The sequence below is a fragment of the Myotis daubentonii genome, chromosome 19 (assembly GCF_963259705.1).
Source record: "Myotis daubentonii chromosome 19, mMyoDau2.1, whole genome shotgun sequence".
In the NCBI taxonomy this organism is placed as follows: domain Eukaryota; kingdom Metazoa; phylum Chordata; class Mammalia; order Chiroptera; family Vespertilionidae; genus Myotis; species Myotis daubentonii.
The window spans coordinates 14,116,228-14,139,818 of record NC_081858.1 but is presented as its reverse complement, the minus strand read 5'-3'; the positions used below and the strand labels follow the sequence as shown (position 1 = coordinate 14,139,818).

The 23,591-nt window shown below is 50.6% G+C and overlaps 1 protein-coding gene across 1 annotated transcript in view; it reads right to left on the bottom strand.

The window, feature by feature from the left end:
• Nucleotides 1-3,828: 3,828 nt before the first annotated feature.
• Nucleotides 3,829-23,591, bottom strand: part of KLHL22 (kelch like family member 22) — a 36,085-nt gene continuing 16,322 nt past the window's right edge. The window contains exons 5-7 of the mRNA XM_059677060.1: nt 17,535-17,727; nt 11,163-11,396; nt 3,829-4,791 (exon numbers count right to left, since the gene is read on the bottom strand). Coding sequence (XP_059533043.1) covers nt 4,429-4,791; nt 11,163-11,396; nt 17,535-17,727 — 790 coding nt within the window. The 3' untranslated portion in view covers nt 3,829-4,428. The remainder of the gene's footprint in view (nt 4,792-11,162; nt 11,397-17,534; nt 17,728-23,591) is intronic.

Below are 23,591 nucleotides of genomic sequence, written 5' to 3'. Positions count from 1 at the left end.
CCAGGCGGCAGCGCCCGCCCCGCGCGCCAGACCCCACCCTCCGGCCGCGCCCCCGCCCCTCCGCGCGGCCCCCGCCCCCACGCGGCAGCTCTCAAACTTGGGGCGAACTTGGAGGCGGCCAGCCGAGCGCCGGGAGAGGGCGGGGCCACGGGGCCCACCCGAGGAATCTTTGGTCCCCCGATATTTCCCTTCCCTCCCTAGACCTTGTGGAAAAGCCACCCCTGCGAACTCACTGTGCGGCCAGGCCCAGGGCAGGAAGGGAGCTGGGGGACAAGAGCGCGACGCACCAAAGTCCCCCTTGTCCCCAGCGCCTCGGAATTGGCCATGGGAGGATGTCCCACAGACAACCCAGGTCAAGGCCGCCTCTGCTGCACTGCCCCCCTCACTTCCCCAAGCCCTGTGGTGCCCAGCTGGGTGGCCAGCCTCTTCTGCACACTCAGTGCAAAGCCTGCAGTGGACAGAGCAGGATGCTTCAGGCCTGCGGATAGATTCGGTCTGGACCAGAGGCCTGGGCTGAGGGGGTTCTCGTAGGAATGAATTGGAGAGATGGCAGGGAGATAGAATGGCCCAGCATGGGCTCCCCCAGAATGTGGGGGTGAAGGCTGAGGACGCAGGTGGAAGAGCTCCGGGACAGAGACCCTGCAATCCTTGTCAGGGGTGAAAGGGTCTAGGGAACCTGCTTGAGAAGGCTGCTGGATCAGAGGGAAAAGTGCAGAGGGTGGAGCCCCGGGCTGGAGAGGGCTCCTGCATCCGAGAGCAGGGGTGACAGCACAGAGCAGAGCAGGGGCAGCAAGTAAGGAGGAAGGGAAACAAGATTAAGAGGAACAGGGCCTATGCCGAAACCGGTTTGGCTCAGTGGATAGAGCGTCGGCCTGTGGACTGAAAGGTCCCAGGTTCGATTCTGGTCAAGGGCATGTACCTGGGTTGCGGGCACATCCCCGGTGGGAGATGTGCAGGAGGCAGCTGATCGATGTTTCTCTCTCATCGATGTTTCTAACTCTCTATCTCTCTCCCTTCCTCTCTGTAAAAAATCAATAAAATATATTAAAAAAAAAAAAAAAAAAAAAGAGGAACAGGGCCTAGGGGGACTGCCAGGAAGAGAAACTGGGTCTGGGAAGTAGAGGGGTGCCTGCTGCTTTGGGGGATGACAGGTCCACGCCCAGGACCCATAGAGCAAGGTAGGCAGGCAGGTCTGGGGATGGAGCAAGGAGAGCAGCCAGGTCCCAGTAAAGATGACCATGTGTTTTGAGGACTTAAGAGTTGGCAGGAGGCCCTGAGCAGGGAGGGGGTAGCTGCCTTCTCTTGAGACGCAGGCTGATGCAGACCCCCTGAGGGAGGAGTGGCGTCTTTCCTTAGCTATGTGGAGGCCTGTCAAGGTGGAAGGTAGGACTGAAGGAGGAGGAGGCTTGGAACAAGGGCCACCGGAAGGCCCAAGCCTGAGGACACACCTGGCTGGCTGAGCCAGGGGCCTGTCCAGGGCAGGCTGTCAGAGGGCGGAATGGAAAGCAGCAGGTAGGGGGCTTCTGAGGTTAGGGCCCCTCACTCAGTCATGCCGGTCACAGTTGGGTGGACTGGAAGGGCAAGTCCGCTGCGATCACAAATGCAAACACTTCTTGGAGACAAGTACACTGGTCAAACCAGTTCTGGGCAGTTCCTCCTGGACATGACCCTCACCTCAGCAGTGTCCTCCCAGTACCAGGGCCCCTCCCAGGGAGGCCCCCATTGGCTGCCACCAACAGAGGCCAACCGAGGTCCATGTGGTGGTAGTGACGCCCAGCAGCCTGAGGCAGCCCTGCTCCCTTCCCAGCTTTAGAGGCACAGACCCCAGGGCTGGAAGCACTCACTCCAGCTGGGCTGAATTCATGAACAGGCACCTCAGACTCCATCACCTTCTTCCCCTTCCCCCACAATAGCTCCTTGCCCCCAAATTCCCACCTGCGAACACCACTGGGCAATGCCTCCACTCCTGAACGTCTCAGATCTCTACTCACCCCATCTCTATACCAACCAGTGTAGTTTTCCTAATCTCATATCTGGCTGCCCCCCGCTGCCTGCAGAACACGGACCATCCCAGCCATGTCTCATTCAGACCCACAGCCCGCTGCATGTGTGCCATCGCGGCGAGATCTGGTGTTGAAGGCAGGGTCCATATCTGTCCCAGACACCACCACACTGCTGAGACTGAGAAGTGCGGGTGGAATGAATGATGGCCCATGTGCCTGACCTGGTGCCAGGTGAATATCAGGATGAGGAAGTTGTGGTACCCTGGTACCCCCAGACCATCACACAGGCAAACTGTGGGAGCCTAGAGCCCAAGCTGACCAGTTCTGGCCAGGATGGCTTCCTGAAGGAGGTCTACTTTGAAGGATGAGGACTTTATAGGCAGAAATGGGATGAACAACAAGCCAAATGAAGGCATGAATGTAGGGCCCGGGAGCCTGGGCTGCTGAGGCCCATGGGCAGGAGGTGGGGGAAGTGTTGCCACAAATGCCAGGCAGGGCCTCAAGGCTGCAGTGGCAGGGCCAGGTTGCTGCCCAGCTTTCAGGATCCCTTAACCCAGCCCATGCTCACAGCGTCAAAGATTTCCCTCTCATCTCCTGAGACCAGAGGTCACTTGTAAAGTTATGGACAGGCCTTGGTGGCTCTGGGTGGGGAGATAGCACCAAGCTTGGGACATACTGAAGATAAGGGGTGGGGAAAGCATTTCTGGGACTCTCCTTCCCAGAAACCTCTGGGGTCTGCAGAAACTGCTAGCCTGGCCTGTAAGGTGGTGGCAGACAGGCTGTGCTGGGTCCTTACTCTGATCCCATGTTCTCATATTCACCCTCGGGAACAGGGGAGAAGACACTGGAGAATGTGGCCAGCCTGTCCCCTTGGAAGTGACCTGCCAGGGTCACACTGAGCTTGCCACCCTGAAGTGGGGGTGTATGAGGTCACGTTGGGGTTAGGGAGTGGGGGCATATTTCCTCAGGAGTACCCAGCCCCCAAGAAACAGCAAAGAAGGTCATACGCATAGCCCTGAGGAGCAGGCAGCAACCCCCACACCCCAAAGTCCTTAAGGAATCAAAAAGGAGAACCCAAAGCAGCTGATTCCCTGTCCCTCTCCACATGCCTTCCTCCCATTAAGTAGCTCACACTGCCTCTCTGCTCCCCTCCCATCCATGACATGGTGCTAGTCGCAGCAGGCTCTGGGCAAGGCACCAAGTAACAGAGAAGGCTCAGTGGTCTCTGAGACGGGGAGAGGACAGAGCCCTAGGAGTCACAGACCCCGCGGGCGGGGCAGGTTTGCTGGTGCAGAGCCTGGGCAGGCAGGAGCTCGTTCAGGTGGACGCTCTGATGTGCAGAGAGGTCCACCCACTGCACCAGGGAGCCGATGTGCTAAGAAGTTAACTCACCTGGTGAACCTATAGGAAGTGCAGCTTCCCACTCCCGTCACACATTGGGATCCAGGAAGTGGGAAGGAGCCCATCCTGACAGGGCTTCCCTCCCCAGGCACTGGAGCCCCCTTCCTGAACCTCAGGATGAGCTTTATTTGGGGCCCAAGTATTGCCAACTGTTCAAAGAGCTACTCCTCAGAGAAGGCACTCCAGCAGACAGGGGACCACCTGTCACCGACTAGGGCGGGTCTCTAGGTGGCACCCTTCTAGCTGGTGAGTGTACTGTGCTCTTGCCTTTGAGACAGGATTTTGGCCTCCCACTGCCAAATCCCACACCAGAGCAGTATTCCCACCAGTAACGTTCACCCCAGAAGGGAACTGGTGCTTCCCAGTGCTGCAGCCTCGGACAGGTTGTGAAAGAAATTGAGGCCACAGCCACAAGAACAATTCATACCTTTTGTAAGATGATTTATTTCATTTATCAACAACATGGGGTCAGAAAAGCCCAGCTGTAGGGGATCCTCTTATCACTAGAACCAGTCTCAAGCAACTTTATGCAACTCTGCTCCTTCTCCAGTCCTTGGGAGCTCTCAATTGCCCTCTTGGTTGCTGGGTAGGTGAGGGGCCCACCCTACCCCTGCCCACAGAGGGGGCTCAATATACCTCAGCCGCCTCACCCCGGTGCCAGTGCCCAGATCCCTTGGGAGGACACCTTCTCAGCCCAGCAGGGACCAGAACCAGGGAGGCCAAGACAGCTGGTGACGGCACACCCTGTGTGAGCTGAGGAGCAGCAGGCCTGGTAAACCCCTTCAGGGGAACAGAGCCTTCCTGAACACTTCCCCCTGCAGGGTGATCCACAGCCGACCTACAGAGCCCCACAAAGACCTGCTGCAAGCTGGCAGATAGGCTGATGTGAAGGGAGGGAGGCAAGAGTCAGCCGGCTGGGGTGCAGAAGGAAGGGTGTTAATGCCCTGGGGTAAAGTGCTCTGGCCTGGGCTGCCCTCGGAGCTCCTGCCACCCTTCCCTTCCTGTTGACACCAGCCCCAGAGCCCTAATCTTCGCTGGAGTTGTCAAACTCCTCCCAGTCAGACACACTCATCACCTCCGAGGCGAAGTCCGGGTCGGCCTGGCGGTCAGGGGTCCCATAGGACGGCTCCAGGAGCAGGGAACGAGGCAGGGTGAGCACACAGGCCGCCAGGCCCGAGATGGAGTTGTCCAGCTGGGGCCCCTCCTCCCAGCAGTCCTTCTCCACGTCATAGATGTGCACGTAGCCCATGCGGCTGCCACGGTTGTGTGAGCGGCCACCCAGCACATAGATCCTGTTGTCCAGCACAGCAATGCCAGGCTCACCATGCCCCGCTGGGAGTGGGCAGACAGATGACCACTGCCCGGATGTGCAGCTGTAGCAAGCCACCTGCAAAGCCAAGGCCCGAGTGAAGCTGGGGCACCTGCTGGGACAGCACTCTTGGCCAGACCCTGGACTTGAACCAAGGCTGAGGGACATGTAGGGCTGTGGGCAAACCCTGACCCATGGAGGAAGGGCTTAGGGCCAGTGTTTAAAACATCCTGTCCAAGGGCCAGACTAACACTCTGTCCCATCTCCAGGGCCCTCAGTCAGCTTGTGGCCCCCAGTGTGTGGGTGTCTTCCAGTTGGCACACTGTTATTTTCCATGGTCTGGTGGTACTGGTTCTCTCCCCTCCATAAGACTGAAGATTATTGAGGTCCCACGTTATATCCTTACCCCCCGCCCCCAACCCTACCCCCACCGACAGCACCCCACACCAGGTAGAGGTGCAAATACAATATGGATATAGCTACTGCTAATGACCCTCAATGTTTTCTTTTCTCAAAATTATCCCAAATAGTAAACAAATACATGGGAAAATGTTCAACCTACTAGTAACTCAAAAAATGCAAAATAGCCTGATTGGCGTGGCTCAGTGGTTGAGTACTGACCCATGAACCAGGAGGTCAGGGTTCGATTCCCAGTCAGGGCATATGCCCCGGGTTGTGAGCTCAATCCCCAGTGTGGGGTGTGCAGGAGGCAGCCGACCAATGATTCTCTCTCATCATTGATGCTTCTCTTTCTCCCTCTTCCTTCCTCTCTGAAATCAATAAAAATATATTTTCTAAAAATGTAAAAAAAATGGTCAGGAAAAATTGTCAACTGTTAACCAGCAACCATAACCAAAACCCATAAAACCAAATGCTGGTGAAGATGTAGTGAAGCTATACTGCTATGCACTTGTCTGACAAGCCAGGAAAAAAAGCAATTTGGCAATATGTATTAAGAGCCATACAAACCTTACCTTTTTAACTTAATAATCAGCTTTGGTTCTCCAGCTAGAATATGCAGAATACTAGCCCTCCAAAGGCCATGTCCTAATTCCTAGAAATTGTGTTACTTAACACAGCAGAAGCGACTTTGCAGATGTGATTAAGGATGTGAACATGGAGAAGGGAGGTTATCCTGGTGGAACCACTTGGTTTCACAAGCCCTTGAAAGTGGAAGGGAAGATGTGACAGCAGAGATGAGAAGAAGGACAACCTGCCGTTGTTGGCTTTGAAGATGAAGTGGCCCCGTGCAGGGAATGCAGAGGTCTCCAGAAGCCGTAAAGGGCCTTTAGCTGACAGCCCAAAAGGAAACAGGGACCTCAGTCCTACAACCACAAAGAACTGAATCTGCCAAAACCCTGAGCAAACAAGGATATGGAAAATAGGTATGTTGCTTTAAGTTGTGAAATTTGTATTGCATTGTCATGGCAGCAATAGGAAACAAATACACTAGAGTTCAGTTGGTCTCACCACTGGGGGAAGGAGGTTGTTTAAAAAGAGATTGCTGAGCCCACCTCCAGAGCTTCCTCAGCGCATCTTGGGTGGGACCTGAGAACCTGCATTTCTAGTGCATCTACACTAATAAAAGAGAAAAATGGTAATTGGCGTACGACGCTACCCTTTTCATTGGCTAATCAGGGCTATATGCAAATTAACTGCCAACTAAGATGGCAGTTAACTGCCAACAAAGATGGCGGTTAATTTGCATATGTAGGCACAATGCAGGGAGGCGAAAGGGAAAGCAGGAAGATGCCCCCTGCCACTGACAGTGATCGGAAACTCAGGGGGGGCGCTAAGAGCTGGGGGGCAGGGCAAAGGCGGCCCTGGGGCCGCCTTTGCCCTGCCCCCCAGCCATGATCGGAGAATCAGGTGCCTTTGCTGCCCTGGCCAGTGATAGCAGGAAGTAGGGGTGGAGCCAGCGATGGGAGCTGGGCACGGTCGAAGCTGGCAGTCCCGGGAGCTAGGGGTCCCTTGCCTGGGCCTAAAGCGGAGCCCACGATCGCGGGGCTGCTGCAGCTGCGGGTCCCCGCTGCCCGGGCCGGACGCCTCAGCCAGAGGCGTCCTGCAGGGGCAGGGGCGGAGCCCGCGCGATCGCGGCGCCCCCCGCTGCCACTGCGGGTCCCTGCTGCCCGGGCCGGACGCCTAGGCCAGAGGCATTAGGCCTGGGCAGGGGCGGAGCCTGCAACCACGGGGAGCTGGGGGTCCCCTGCCCAGGCCTAATGCCTTGGCCAGAGGTGTTAGGCCTGGTCAAGGGGCCGATCCGGTGATTGGTGATCGGAGGGTGATGAGGGTCAACTCCTCTGGCCGAGGCATCAGGCCTGGGCCAGAGGCATCAGGCCTAGGCGGGGGGCGGAGCCGGGGATTGGGGGGATATGATGGTCCCCTTGCCCAGGCCTGAAGCCTGGGTCAGAGGCGTCAGGCTTGGGCGGGGGGTGGAGCAAGCGATCAGAGGGAGATGGGGGTCCCCTGCCCAGGCATGATTCCTGGGCCAGAGGCCTCAGGCCTGGGCGGGGGTCAGAGCCGGTGATCGGGGGGAGATGGGGGTCCCCTGTCCAAGCCTGACACCTCTGGCGGAGGTGTCAGGCCTGGGCAAGGGGCCGATCAGGCGATCGGAGGGTGATGGGGGTCTACGCCTCTGGCCAAGGCATCAGGCCTGGGCAAGGGGCAGAGCCAGCCATCGGAGGGGTCTGGGGGTCCCCTGCCCAGGCCTGACGCCTGGGCCAGAGGCATCAGGCCTGGGCTGGGGGCAGAACCAGTGATGGGGGGAAATGAGGGTCCCCTGCCCAGGCCTGATGCCTCTGTCAGAGGCGTCAGGCCTGGGCAAGGGGCCGATCCTGCGATTGGAGGGTGATGGGGGTCAATGCCTGAGGGCTCCCAGTATGTGAGAGGGGGCAGGCTGGGCTGAGGGACACCTCCACACACACACCCAGTGCACGAATTTCGTGCACCGGGCCCCTAGTTCTAATATAATGTGAATGCTACTGGTCTGGGAACCATACTTTGAGAACCACTGCTCTAGCCTAAGGAAATAATCCAATATACCAGAAAAGCTCTATAAAGCAAATATTACTTATTATGTTATTGGAACAGTTAAAACTTAGACCAACCCAAATGATACACTAGTCTGAAAGAATTCTGCACAGCCAGCGAGGTAGGGGTAAATAGTGGCTATGGAGATCAAATAGTAACTGGAAGACATCCTCGATGAACTTCAGCCAGAAGTAGAATGGGAGGTTCTTTAACTATAATTGGGTGGAAACCATGCATAGGTAGAAGGACAAAAAAATAGTGTCATGGGGCTGGATTATGCGTGTTTTTCTTCACCCTTCTCCATTATTTAAAGGTTCTGCAATGTGGTTATATTAACTTTACAATTAAGGTTTTTATAATAAAAATAAGTGAAACTATTCCATATGATTATAATGGCAGGCACATGTCATTAGACATTTGTCCAAACACACAGAATGTATACCACCAAGAGTGAACCCTGATGTAAACTGTGGATTCTGGATGATAATGATGGTCACTGTGGGTTCATCAACTGTAACAAATGTCTCACTCTTCTAGGGGATGGCGACAGTGTGTGTGTGAGTGGCAATGGGGCTAATATGGAAAATCTCTGTACTTTCTGTTAATTAAAAAAAATATTTTAGAGTAGTTTTAGGTTTATAACAAAATTAAGAAGGTATAGAGATTTCCCGTATATGCCCTGCTCCCACGTATGCACAGTTTCCCTCAGTATTTACAACCCCTACATGTGACACATTTGTTACAATTGATGAATCTATACTGACATATAATCACCCAAAATCCATAGTTAGGGCTCACTCTTTTTTAAAATATATTTTATTGATTTCTTACAGAGAGGAAGGGAGAGGGATAGAGAGTTAGAAACATCGATGAGAGAGAAACATCGATCAGCTGCCTCCTGCACACTCCCTACTGGGTATGTGCCTACAACCAAGGTACATGCCCTGGACCGGAATTGAACCTGGGACCCTTGAGTCTGCAGACCGACGCTCTATCCATTGAGCCAAACCGGTTAGGGCAGGGCTCACTCTTGGTGGTGTACATTCTATGGGTCTGGACAAATGTCTAATGACATGTACCCATCATTATAATATCTTACAAAAGTATTTTCATACTTTCAAAAACCCTCTGTGCTCTATCTAGTTTCTGTTCAAATCTGCTATGAACCAAACTGGAAAATAAAATCATTAAAAATATTTTTGCTGGAACCTGTAACTGCTTAAAAACAAACAAACAAACAAAAAAACCCAAAAATACAGCCCTAGCTGGTTTGTCTCAGTGGGTAGAGCATCAGTCTGTGGACTGAAGGGTCTCAGGTTCGATTCTGGTCAGAGCACATGCCCGGGTTGCAGGCTCAATCCCCAGTAGGGGGCTTGCAGGAGGCAGCCGATCAATAATTCTCATCACTGATGTTTCTATCTCTCTCTTCCTCTCTGAAATCAATAAAAATATCCTATATAATAAAAGAGAAACATGGTAATTGGCGTACGACTGCTACCTTGCCCATTGGCTAATCAGGGAGATATGCAAATTAACTGCCAGCCAAGATGGCGGCCAGCAGCCAGGCAGCTTGAAACTAACATGAGACTTGCTTGCTTCAGTGACGGAGGACTGCAACGTTCCCCACCTGCCTTGCCAGCCTCTGAGCTGGCAGTTTGAAACATAGTTACAAAAATAGAAGCTAAACAAAACCCCAGAAACCAGCTTTCAGCTAGCCAGGATCTCAGACCTGGAATTGATACAGAGTTTCGATTGTAGAACCTAAAGAAACCAGATACCTGCTTTCAGGAGCGGAGGCCTAAGAGCTGGAGCCTCAGAGCTAAAGCTGGCTCAGAATAAAAAAAGAAAAAAAAGAAAAAAAGGAGCAGTTGGGAGCTTCAGTCCCAGCCTGAAAACAGCCCTCAGCCCCTCACCCAGACTGGCCAGGCACCCCAGTGGGGACCCCCACCCTGAAGGGTGTGTGACCAGCTGTAAACAGCCATCATCCCTTCATACAGGCTGGCCAGGCACCCCAGTGGGGACCCCCACCCTGAAGGGTGTGTGACCAGCTTCAAACAGCCATCATCCCCTCACCCAGGCTGGCCAGGCACCCCAGTGGGGACCCCCACCCTGATCCAGGACACCCTTCAGGGCAAACCAGCCAGCCCCACCCATGTACCAGGCCTCTATCCTATATAGTAAAAGGGTAATATGTCTCCCAGTACCAGGATCAGCGGAGCCGAGAGGCCTCCCGGCACCGGGATCAGCATGATAGGGGTCAGCGCCCAAACCCCCCGATCGCCCTGCGGCTCTGTGTGTGACAGGGGGAGGGGCCACAACCTCCCTATCTGCCCTGCTCTGTTTGTGACAGGGGAAGGCACCCCAACCCCCTGATCAGCCCTGCTCTGTGCCTGATAGGGGGGAGCTCCCCAACCCCCTGATCACCCTGCGGCTCTGTGTGTGACAGGGGGAGGGGCCACAACCTCCCTATCTGCCCTGCTCTGTTCGTGACATGGGAAGGCGCCCCAACCACCTGATCGGCCCTGCTCTGTGGGTGATAGAGGGCGGCGCCCCAACCCCCCCCCCCATGGGCCCTGCTCTGTGTGTGATGGGGTAGAGCCATAACCTCCCCATCTGCCCTGCCCTGAGTGTGACAGTGGCGGCGCCCCAACCCCCTGATCGACCCTGCTATGTGGGTGATAGAGGGCGGCGCCCCAACCCCCTGATCCGCCCTGCCCTGAGTGTGACAGGGGGTGGTGCCCCAACTCCCCTATCGGCCCTACTCTGTGAGTGACAGGGGGGAGCTCCTCAACCCCCTGATCAGCCCTGCTCTGTGCATGACAGGGGGGAGCTCCTCAACCCCTTGATTGACCCTGCTCTGTGCGTGACAGGGTACGGAGCCCCAACCCCCCTGATGGGCCCTGCTCTGTGAATGACAGGGGGTAGCGCCCCAACCCCCTGATTGGCCCTGCTCTGTGCGTGACAGGGGGTGGCGCCGCAACCTCCCCATCGACCCTGCCTTGAGTGTGACAGGGGGCGGTGCCCCAACCCCCCAATCGGCCCTACCCTGAGAGTGACTGAGGGTGGCATTGCAACCTCCTGATCCGCCCTGCTCTGTGCATGACAGGGGGTGGCGCCCCAACTCCCCAATCGGCCCTGCTCTGAACCCGACCAGGGGCTGCACCTAGGGATTGGGCCTGCCCTCTGTCACCCAGGAGCAGGCCTAAGCCAGCAGGTCGTTATCTCCCGAGGGGTCCCAGACTGCGAGAGGGCACAGGCCGGGCTGAGGGACCCCCCACCCCCAGTGTACAAATTTTTGTGCACCGGGCCTCTAGTAAAAAAAATAAAAAGGAGGCACATGTTACAAATAATTTTTCATCCATAACAATTGGAAGGGGCAGAATAACAACAGGTGTGTAAGGCAGCCCAGCCGCACTTACCTGGTGCACATCCCTCCTCTGGCCAGCATCATTGTTGCTGCCCCCGATCACATACAGCTTGTCCAGGAGGGTGGCCATGCCATGCCAGGCCCGCCGCACAGGCCCATCCGCCAGAGCTTGCCAGGTGTTGCTGTCTGGGTCATAGCAGTGCGTCTCCCTTAGGTAGTCCTCCCCTCTGCGGCCGCAGGTAATGTACATCTTCCCCTCCAGTGTGGCACCAGCATGGGCATACACCTACATGGGCCATCAAGAGAACAGGGGCAGATGGGGAGGGGGCAAGAGAGCAGTGAGGGAGGGCGGCCAGCGGCCTTTGCCAAGGCTGCTCCTACCCTTCAACTGCCTGACACTTCCTGGCTTCACTGATTTCCTCTTCACATTCAGATGAGAAAGCTCCCTGGATTTTTGCTGGGCGTACTGTCTAGTCACCCACCCATGTCCTTTTCCTAATGGGGAATGATTCTACAGAGCCTGAGCTTCCACAGGTGAAGAACGGGATCTGTCAGTTCTGGGAACCCCTGACCCACCCTTCGTTGCCCACCTCCACCTCTCCCCATTCCCAATGGCCAGCCAATCCTCCAGACCTGCTGACCCCGCTTTCAAAATATTTACTTGCAAATGATGGCTGGTACAGTGAGGGGAAAAGTGAGGTGCAAAAGTCAAAAAATCAAACACCAAGCCCTGGCCGTGCGGCTGAGTTGGTTGGAACATCGTCCTGTATATTGAAAGGTTGTGGGTCTGATTCCCAGTCAGGGCACATACCTAGGTTGTGGGTTTGATCCCTGGTGGGGCTCATACAAAAGGCAACCAATCTATGTTCTCTCTCATATTGATGTTTCTCTCTCCCTTCCCCTCTAAAATCAATAAGCATACCCTCAGGTGAGTATTAAAAATAATAAGAAGAACACCAAGAGTAATTTTTAGCCTAGCCAGTGTGGTTCAGTGGTTGAGCACTGACCCATGCACCAGGAGGTTGCTGGTTCGATTCCTGGTCAGGGTACATGCCTGGGTTGCAGACTCATTCCCCAGTGAGGGGCGTGCAGGAGGCAGCTTATGGATGTTTCTCTCGTCGATGTTTCTATCTTTCTCCCTTCCCCTCTAAGTATCAATGAAAAAAAATTTTTTATGTTAATTTTAAGTTATGGGATTGTGTGTGGGAAGAGAATGCACCACCCTGCCTTTAATTTTGGCCCTCTACCTTTCATGTGCTTTCCACTGTGCTCAGCCAGCCCCCAGCACAGGCACTCCTCACGCTAGTCACTCCTGCCCAAGGACTTCCTGTCTCACAGCTACCCCATGTAAGGCCCTCCTGCTGTACCAGTGGGTCCCAAGGCAGGGCACTGTGTGTTTTGGGGGAGAGGAGCCCCATGAGGTGTGGAGGTTGCAGGGTTTGGTCCAGGGAGAGTCACTATGCAGGGTGGCATAGACAGAGTGCAGAGCAAGGGACAGAGCAGTGGGCATGTCTTCGCCCATCAATGGTGGAGAACTAGGGAGACTGTTTTTTTTAAAAGTTAACTCCATTTTGATGTAAGTGTAGATTTGCATGTAGGTCTAAGAAATAATAAAGGCCCCATGTATCCTTCATTCAGAGTCCCCAGTGGTAAGAGCTTGTATAAGTACAACACAACCAGGATGCTGGTGTTGGCACGGTTAAGAACACAGGACATTTCCATCTTCACTAGGATCCCTCCTGTTGCCTGTTCATAGTCACACCTATTGCCTTCCTGCCCTGAATCCCCTTAGTAACCCCTAGCAACCACTAATCTGTGTTCTCCACTTTGTCATTGGTTGTCACTATTTTTAATTCTAGCCATTTTGAGAGGTGGTCTTCTCACTGTGGCTTTAATATACATTTCCCTAATAATTAATGATGTGCTTGTTTGCCATCTGTATATCCTCAATAAAAAAGTCTTTTGCCTTCTTTTTAAATGGGTCTATTTGTGTGTGTGTTTTACTGATGAGTTTTGAAAGTTCTTTATATATGTTATGTAGTCTTTGTCAGATATGTGATTTGCAAATATTTTTCTCATTCTGCAACTTGTCATTTTAAAAAAATGTTTTCATTGATTTTTAGAGAGAGGGAGTGGAAGAGAGAAACATCAATGTGAGAAACAGATTGGCTGTCTCCTGGATGCCCCCTACCGGGGATCGAGCCAGCCACCCAGACATGTGCCCTGGCTGGGACCTCTTGGTTCATGGGCTGATGCTTAACCATTCACTAAGCCACAACAGCCAGGCTTACTTTGCTTTTTTAAAAAGATTTTTAGCCCGGCCAGCATGGCTCAGTGGTTGAGCATCGACATATTAACCAGGAGATCACTGTGCAATTCTGGTTGCAGGCTTGTTCCCTAGTAGGGGGTGTAGGAGGCAGCCGATCAATGATTCTCTCTTATCACTGATGTTTCTATCTATCCCTCTCCCTTCTTCTCTGAAATCAATAAAAATATATTTTTTAAAAAATTGCCCAGCTGGCATGGCTCAGTGGTTGAGCACCAACCTATGAACCAAGAGATCACAGTTCAATTCCCAGTCCGGGCACATACCCAGGTTGCAGGCTCTATCCCCACTGTGGGGCATGCAGGAGGCAACCAATCAATGTCTCTCTCTTGTTGGTGTTTCTCTCTCTCTCTCCCCCCTTCCATTCACTCTCCCTAAAAAAATCAATGGGAAAATATCCTCAGGTGAGGATTATATTTTAAAAAGACTTTTAATTGATTTTTAGAAAGATGAAGGGAGAGGGAAACATCAATGTGACAGCGAAACCTTGATAGGCTGCCTCCTGCACACCCCCTACCAGGGTTTAAGCCCACAAGCTGGGCATGTGCCCTGACTGGGAATCAAACTGGCAACCTTGCCCTAACCGGTTTGGCTCAGTGGATAGAGCGTCGGTCTGCGGACTGAAGAGTCCCAGGTTCGATTCCTGTCAAGGGCATGTACCTTGGTTGCGGGCACATCCCCAGTGGGGGGTGTGCAGGAGGTAGCTGATTGATGTTTCTCTCTCATCGATGTTTCTAACTCTCTATCCCTCTCCCTTCCTCTCTGTAAAAAATCAATAAAATATATTTAAAAAAACAAAAAACAAACTGGCAACCTTTTGGTGCACAGGACGATGTCCAACTGAGCCACACCAGCCACGGCTATTTCTTACTCTTCAATTTGCATGCCTTTTTTTTCTTTTGTTGCCTTATTTCACTGGCGAGAACTTCCAGGACTATACTGAATTAAGAGTGGTGAGTGCAGATATCTTACCCTGTTCCCCACCGTAGGGGAAAAGCATTCAAATCAGTCTTTTACCATTAAGTATGTTGGTAATAGGATAACTATTGTGAAATATATTTTTCTTCATTGTCTGATATGACCATATGATTTCAATATGGTGAATTACACTAATGGACTTTCAAATACGAAACTAGCCTCCATCCCTATAAATCAACCCCATTTGGCAATGGTGTGGTGGTTTGTTTTGTTGTTTTTTGAGTTCTATTTGCCACTATTTTATTAAGGATATTCATATGTATATTTATAAGAGGTCTGTCCCCTTTTTGGTACTGTTTTTGTCAGTTTTGGTATCAGGGTAGTATTAACTTTATAAGATGAATTGGGAAGTATTCTCTCCTTTCTGGGGGGAAAATCACACAGAACTGGTGTCAACTTTTCTTTAAATGTTTGAGAGAATAAGAATTCTCCAGTGAAATCACCTGGGCCTATAGTACACATTCCTCAACAGGTATAGAGCTATTCAATTTATCTGTTTTATGCTGAGCAAGTTGTGGAGACTGTAGTTTTTTTGAGGAATTGATCCATTTCATCTAAGTTGTCAAATTTACATGTGTAGAGTTGTTTGTATTATTCCCTTTTGACATCTGCAGAATTTGTAGGAATGCCCAATTTCATTCTTGATATTTTTAATTCTGTCTTCTCTCTCTCTTTTTTTTTTTTTGTCAGTCTTTTTTAGAAGTTTGTCAATTTTATTGATCTTGTGGGGGAAAAAACACAGTTCTTTGGTTGATTTTCTCTACTGTTTATCTGCTTTTAATTTCATTGGTTTCTGCTCTTTTTATTACTTCCTTTCTTCTGTTTGATTTGGATATACTTTGCTCTTCTTTTTTCAGGTCTTTGAGTTTAGACTATTGATTTGATAATCTAATGTATGCTCTTAGTGCTACAAAATTTCCTGGTGGAACAACTTTAGCTAGGTATAATAAATCTTGACACATTGTCTTTTCATTTCATTCAGTTCAAGGTATTTTTATTATTCCCCCTTGAACTATGGATTCCTTAGAAGTGTGCTGCTTATTAGTTTCCAACAGTCTGGTCAGTTTACCTCCAAACTATACCTCAAACCCATCCATCTTTTTCCTTCTCCAATAGCCTCCACCCTAGCACAGAACTTCTGTCCTTGCTCCTGCTTCTTTAACTCCTCTTCTCTTCACGAGCACTTTCCCTTTCTCAGAATAAACTATGAAGTCCCCTCCTGGCCTACAAGGTCCTTCCTCCCTTAGTCTGACATGTCGTCAAATGGACCCTCCCCAAATAGTCTATCTAGATTTGTCCTGCCAAAGCCCCCCGCCCCCAACTCCCCACCCCGAGCCCTGTTTAGCACAACCTCCTCTTAATTTCCTCATCGCACTTACCACAATTGGGAATTATTTTACAGATTTGTTTAGTGGTTAGGCTGTAAACACCATGGGGGAACCTTTGTCATTTCTTGTCCTCATTGTATCCACAGGTATTAGAAAAAGGGTAGGTGAAAAATAAAAAAACAAAAAACAGAAAAAGGGTAGGTGCTTAATAAATAGTTGCTGAATAAATGAATGTATGAAGTAAGGAACACTGGCAGTCAGGAAGAAGTTAACTAAACTGGTGATCGCTGAGGTCCAAAAGGTTGGCAACCGCTGGACTAAAGGCTAAGGGTGCCCCTCTGTGGCCAGACTGGAGAACCACAGCTTCCCAGACAAAGATCCCTCAGGCTCCTCCCCCACACATCTCTCACTCCCAGCTAGCACCCTTGCAGAGAGGAATTCAGTTCATCCTCATCCACCAGGTCTCAAGGAGTCCTGATATTTCCCATGCAAAATCTGCTCCTGCCCTAACCGGTTTGGCTCAGTGGATAGAGCATCAGCCTGCGGACTGAAAGGTCCCAGGTTTGATTCCCGCCAAGGGCATGTACCCTGGTTGCGGGCACATCCCCAGTAGGAGGTGTGCAGGAGGCAGCTGATTGATGTTTCTCTCTCATCGATGTTTCTAACTCTCTCTCTCTCTCTCCCTTCCTCTCTGTAAAAAAATCAATAAAATATATTTTAAAAAAAAATTAAAAAAAAAATCTGCTCCTTTCTCCAGAATGGGGTAGAGAGTATCCTTCTAGAGGGGCTCCCTTCCCCAAAGAAGCTGAGGAGCAAGGAGCATGCCAGCTTTCCCTGCCTGAAAGGAATCATGGTAGGAGGCCCTGACCTTGGAGAGGAGCTGGACCACGAGGGAGTCCCCTAGCTCCCAAGAGTCAAAGTCTCAGGCCGTTGGGGACTGGGGAAGGGTGAGAGATAAAGAGGGGATGTGTGGAAAGAGGTTCAGGAAGGCAGGAGCTCCTTTCTGCCAAGGTCCCAGAGCTAGTTCCCTAGAGCCCAAGGCAGAGAGCCCCACTCATCCCCCATGCCATCCCCTGCTTCTGAGGTGCTCAGGGATCCCCAAAGGTGTATAACAGATGCTCTGAAAATTACAATGCCGGTACCAACAGGGTGCATACCTGGGACTTGGGGGATCAGCTAGCCTCTTCCTAGCCCTGGGCTCTCATGTCTGGTTTTGGGGCCAGGATCCAAGTACCCCAAAACCATAGGACAAAAGAGGGACCTCCCTAAAGCAAACATCTCCAAAGTGGAACAAACCAAGGTTCTGTGTAGAAGTTACATGATCTAAAAAAAAAAAAAAAAAAACACTAAAAAAAAAAAACACAACTTGAAAAATAAAAATTCTCACGTGTTTTTGGCGTTTTAAAGGCCCCACCCTCCAGGGGACCTTTGGAGAAGTGTGAGGCTTCTGAGCCTTCACCTCTCTTGTCTAACGTCTCTGGACACATCTTAGGTCAGCTGAGGGGAAGGTTTCTGTCTGCATTTGAACTTCAGGATTCAAGTAGCTTCCCAGGGCCAAGGTGGCAAGACAAGAAGGGGTGAAATTCTGGGGAATGCGGTCTGGGTGCTTGCTGAGGGTCTCCCCAGGTAGTTGGCAGAACCTCAGCGGTCCCCCTCCTGCTCTCAGTGCAGGGTCTTTGGAGGGATGTGGACTCAGCTCGCTGGCCCTGACTCCCCGGCCAGGTCTTTGGCTCGTTCTGCACACCCCAGAAAGGAGCGGGGGGAAAAACCCCTCTTGGAAGGGCTTCTTTACCTCCCTCTTGAGCGGGGCCACATAGGCCCAGGTGTTGGTGGCAGGGTCATAGCGTTCCACAGCATTCAGGTCAGTGTGGTAGTCCCGGCCCGCCACTGCGTAGATGTACCCGCCCACGACACACACACACAGGTCGGCGTGCTCCTGCTGCAGGGACTGGATCTGGAACCAGCGGTTGTGCCGCGGGTCATACCTTTTGAGGGGACATGAGGACAGCACATCACTGACAGGCGAGACAGCACCTCCTGCTCTGCCCACGTCCCCTAAACCCTCCCATCATCTGCTTCCACACACGAGCACACACCCACTCACAGCCATGGCAGCAGGCTGACGCACACCTGGGAGGTGTGGCAGAAGCCTCCTGGGTTTCTGCCCACGAAGCTGGTCCCTTCCAGGTATAACCTCTGGTATGGTTCTTAGCCCACTCTACTATCCACCCCAGGCTGACCGAGGGCTGTTCTTAGAGCCACCTCCATCTCACCCCATGGCCCCCATAGCCCTGCCCCCATTCATTCAGGATGACCATGAATTGTGGATGGACACAACAGCCTCCTAGCTTCTAGCTAACACCAACACTCCCTCATGGGTGGTCTGCTCGAGCCTGCCACGTGCACAGTGCCCACACGTGCTCATCACAACCACCTCTTCATCTCTTCATGCACCTCATGCTTTCCCAACCTCCCCAACTGGAGTGCCCTCTCCACTTCTCAAGATCTCCCCCTCTGTGAGATTCAAGGTGCTATCTCCCACACTGGACTGTGAGTATCAAGAGGGTGGAGTCTCTGGGATTCTAAGTCCTCCCATGAAGCTGGAGGAGTCAGCCTGGCCTGCAGGAGCACTGCTGGGCCAACTGGGAGGAAAGCTGACCTCTACTGAGTTACTGCTGAGCCCCAGCACCATGTGAGCAGGTAACCGTTACCATAAGTTGTTCTCCTGACATGGAGGCCGCTTTCACACCCTTTTCCCTGGAGATGCAGTTGTCCCCAAGTCAAAGCCCTTCATGCTCCTTCCTTCTCATCAACCTTTATCAAAAAGTCTAGTCCCCAAGCAGCTTCATCCTGCACCCCTGGGCAAAGCCCACCCCATCCCTCTTCTGCCTTCAAAGGGCTTCGAATTCTCAACCCAGGTGATCTCAGACACTCCAGACCAACTAACTATAATCCTTGCTTTCTCCTGCACTTTGGACCTACACTGCGACTGCCTCCCACCCATCTCCAGCTGGCTACTCACTTGTCCTAAATGGAACCCCATGCTTCCTCTATCCATTGATCCTATCCTCACCAGCAAAGCTCCTGGTTACACTCCAAAATCCTAACACTGTAGCTCAGGCCCTTCAAAGCCCAAGTCCATACCCAACGTTCCAGCCCCACAGCCTGACCCAGGTTTGCCCCACTTCCAGGGGGCCTCCTATTGCCTCTATCCCTTCTTTCTGCGCCCCAGGCCTGGTGCTATGCAGGGCCTATGTGGTGTGTTGTTTAGGTGAACACAGATGATCACAAAGCCGAAAGGGCCCAGGGCCCTGTGCGCCTGAGGCCCAAAGCCCCTCTTTCCCTGACTGGCATCTGGCCCTTTTCCCTGAGCATCCATCCACCCAGGTGCCTGCACTTGAGCTCCTGCATCTGGAGCCTCCTTGCTCAACGGCCAATGCATAGATATAGCATCTTTCAGATAAGTGGTTTTATTTCTACACAGGAAGATGAACTCCAAAGAGAGTAAGTCAAACTTCAGGTTCTGAAGAGAGCGAATAAAGTTCTCTTTGGCCTGTGTCATATGCGGTTTCGTGGGGAAATCAGATGCATCCTTTGCCCCAAAGCACAAGTTAGGCACGTTCTGCAGCTGATTCTTCCTGCCCTGCCACCCAGGAATTCCAGGAAACAAGCTGTCTCAGGAGTAAGGGCTTCAGGAGACAGAACATGCATCTGGGTCACACACAGTTCTGCCCGCTTACTTGGGTGCATCTAGGCATCAATTTTACTCTAGACCAGCCGTGGGCAAACTACGGCCCGCGGGCCGGATCCAGCCCATTTGAAATGAATAAAACTAAAAAAAAAAAAAAAAAGACCATACCCTTTTATGTAATGATGTTTACTTTGAATTTATATTAGTTCACACAAACACTCCATCCATGCTTTTGTTCCGGCCCTCCGGTCCAGTTTAAGAACCCATTGTGGCCCTCGAGTCAAAAAGTATGCCCACCCCTGTTCTAGACATTCACTCAGTCTCCACACCTGTCCAATAAGGTGATGCGATATGCCTAGAAAAGCTATCATGAAGGATCATAAAGGACAACATACATAAAAAGGGTCCTTGTTAACCTGAGGGAAGTTTGTAAAGGACCAAGGTTCACATCTGTATTCCTAGACCTCAGCGTAGCACCTGATCAAGGTACATCATGCACTGTCTGCTGAATAAATTAACGAAGGAGTAAGATTACTAGCAGTGAAATCATTCCTTCTCTCTACAAATATGCACTGGCCACCCAACATGGATCAGGCAGTGCTCAGTGCTGGGGATCCAGAGGGAAACTCAAGACAAGGGCCCTGCTTTCCATCAGAGTGGGAAACAAGCTAAAGAGAACAGAGTGAACAGTGCTCAGTATAATGTGGGTACAACAAATATAATAATAATAATAATAATAATAATAATAATAATAATAATAAAAAGTGATCCACCTGGCAGCAAGGTCGGGGGAGAGCAAAGCTCTCACAGCCTCCTGAGAAGGTGACATTTGAGACCTGAATGACCAGAGGCACAGCCAGGTGAAGGTCAGGCTGGGAACAGGTAGCCAGTTCAGTCCAGAGTGCACCATTCAGAGGCCATCAACTAGCTAGGATGGTGCCTTCTACTGCCTTTCCTGTGCATGACACTCATTCATGTACATGTCTCTTTTTCCCTATTTCAAACAATTTATTTATTTATTTACTTTTCCTCTTCAACTGAGCGCACAGCTTCTGGAGGGATGCACATGGAGCAGTGAGGGAGGAAGGGGACTCCAGCCAGATCAGCCAAGACAATCCTAGAGATCAAGGAGGTGACAGATGTCACAGCCAGATCGCCCTCACATCCTCTTCTTCCCTATTCTGAGCCAAGCATAAGTCAGCATCTCCCACTAGAGTGACACAATACCTTCTAGATCAGCCGTGGGCAAACTTCGGCCCGCGGGCCGGATTCGGCCCGTTTGAAATGAATAAAACTAAATAAATAAATATAAAAAAAAGAGACCGTACCCTTTTATGTAATGATGTTTACTTTGAATTTATATTAGTTCACACAAACACTCCATCCATGCTTTTGTTCCGGCCCTCCGGTCCAGTTTAAGAACCCATTGTGGCCCTCGAGTCAAAAAGTTTGCCCACCCCTGTTCTAGATGCTTCCGCTTACTTCCTTCTGGTCTCCTGCCCTCACAGCTTCCTAGGCAGGGTTCACTTGGATTTGTGGCTTCAGATTTAAGGACACACACACACACACACACACACACCACATCAATAATTGAAAGGCACCAAAGAAAGTCTACTAAATTTAACAAGAACCACAGTTTTGGGAGAACCAAGATGGCGGCATAGGTTAACGCCGGAGTTTGCTGCTTTGAACAACTACTTCAAAAGTGAAACCAAAAAACGGAAGGGACATCACCCAGAACCACAGGGGCGCTGGCTGAGTGGAAGTCCTACAACTAGGAGGAAAGAGAAACGCACACGGACACTCAGAGGAGGCGCAGTGCTGAAGTCAAATTCTGAGGTGCGGAGTGCGCGGAGCGGGCTGGCGGCGGAGGGCGCGGTTGTTGTTTTCAATCGGGAGGGAGTCGCAGACTCTGAGCACCAGATCCGGGCGAGTCTTTAGGGACCCAAACTCAGGCGGGAGAAGCGGGACTGTCTGGCTTCGGTCAGAGCGAGTGCAGCTTTCTCTCCCAGCTTTGCAGCGGGTGCTGGGACTCAGAGAGGCAGAGCCCCTGGGGACAGGACTGAGAGCCGCCATAACTGCTCTCTCCGGCCCATGCTGTTGATCCTGTTCGACCCGCCCTGCCCAAGCCCTGCACACAGGCATTTGCCGGATAGCCTCAGGCAAAGGCTAGATTAGCACCTCCCTAGAGGACAGAAGTTCTCTCACCGCTGACACAGCTGAATCTCATAGCCACTTGGCCTAGAGGTCAAACCCTCCCTGGAATTAGCTACAGCAATCAAGATTTATCTATAAGACTGCGAACAAAGACCACTAGGGGGTGCACCAAGGAAGCATAACAAAATGCGGAGACAAAGAAACAGGACAAAATTGTCAATGGAAGAAATAGAGTTCAGAACCACACTTTTAAGGTCTCTCAAGAACTGTTTAGAAGCTGCCGATAAACTTAATGAGATCTACACGAAAACTAATAAGACCCTCGATGTTATATTGGGGAACCAACTAGAAATTAAGCACACACGGACTGAAATAACGAATATTATACAGACGCCTGACAGCAGACCAGAGGAGCGCAAGAATCAAGTCAATGATTTGAAATGCGAGGAAGCAAAAAACATCCAACCGGAAAAGCAAAATGAAAAAAGAATCCAAAAATGCGAGGATAGTGTAAGGAGCCTCTGGGACAGCTTCAAGCGTACCAACATCAGAATTATAGGGGTGCCAGAAGATGAGAGAGAGCAAGATATTGAAAACCTATTTGAAGAAATAATGACAGAAAACTTCCCCCACCTGGTGAAAGAAATGGACTTACAGGTCCAAGAAGCGCGGAGAACCCCAAACAAAAGGAATCCAAAGAGGACCACACCAAGACACATCATAATTAAAATGCCTAGAGCAAAAGATAAAGAGAGAATCTTAAAAACAGCAAGAGAAAGAAACTCAGTTACCTACAAGGGAATACCCATACGACTGTCAGCTGATTTCTCAACAGAAACTTTGCAGGCCAGGAGGGAATGGCAAGAAATATTCAAAGTGATGAATACCAAGAACCTACAACCAAGATTACTTTATCCAGCAAAGCTATCATTCAGAATTGAAGGTCAGATAAAGAGCTTCACAGATAAGGAAAAGCTAAAGGAGTTCATCACCACCAAACCAGGATTATATGAAATGCTGAAAGGTATCCTTTAAGAAGAGGAAGAGGAAGAAAAAGGTAAAGATACACATTATGAACAACAAATATGCATCTATCAACAAGTGAATCTAAGAATCAAGTGAATAAATAATCTGATGAACAGAATAAACTGTTGATTATAATAGAATCAGGGACATAGAAAGGGAATGGACTGACTATTCTTGGGGGGGAAAGGGGTGTGGGAGATGTGGGAAGAGACTGGACAAAAATCGTGCACCTATGGATGAGGACAGTGGGTGGGGAGTGAGGGCGGAGGGTAGGGCGGGAACTGGGAGGAGGGGAGTTATGGGGGGGAAAAAAAGGAACAAATGTAATAATCTGAACAATAAAGATTTAATTTAAAAAAAAAAAAAAAAAAAAAAAGAACCACAGTTTTACTGATTTCTTATCTCCCCACTGTGTCCTAAATTCCACATTTTCCTCTTTATTGGATTAATATTCCACTTTGTTAGAATAAATCCCCAAGTAATATTCTTTTTCTAATAAAAAATAAGCTTTATTATTGCATATAAGGATATAATCAGTTTTAATCACTTTAATGTAGATTGTGGATCATCCAACTGCAAACTCAGAAGTGAAATCTAGAGTTAGTACAAATATGTTCTGGGGCTCTTGTTAAATTTAGTAGACTTTTTCTTTGGTATTTCCATGACTTAAGCATTTCCATAACTAGTAATGAAGTTTATTACAATTAAAAAATTATTTGAATTATACTATAAGTCATGGGAAAATCTAAGGAAAAAAATTATTATTCTAAGTAGGGTCAGAACATGTGGCAACGTGAGACCAGCTACTACCAGGTAAGGCATGCAATCCGTTTTCAGAAGCCCAGAGCTATGGGAAAGGTGCAAACATAGAAGGTCGATACTAAAGATGCAATCAAAGAAAGAAACAGTGGTATATTGGAGGCAAATACAATTTGCTCCAAAAGAGGTAACTTTTTATATAGTTTCTGCACCAAT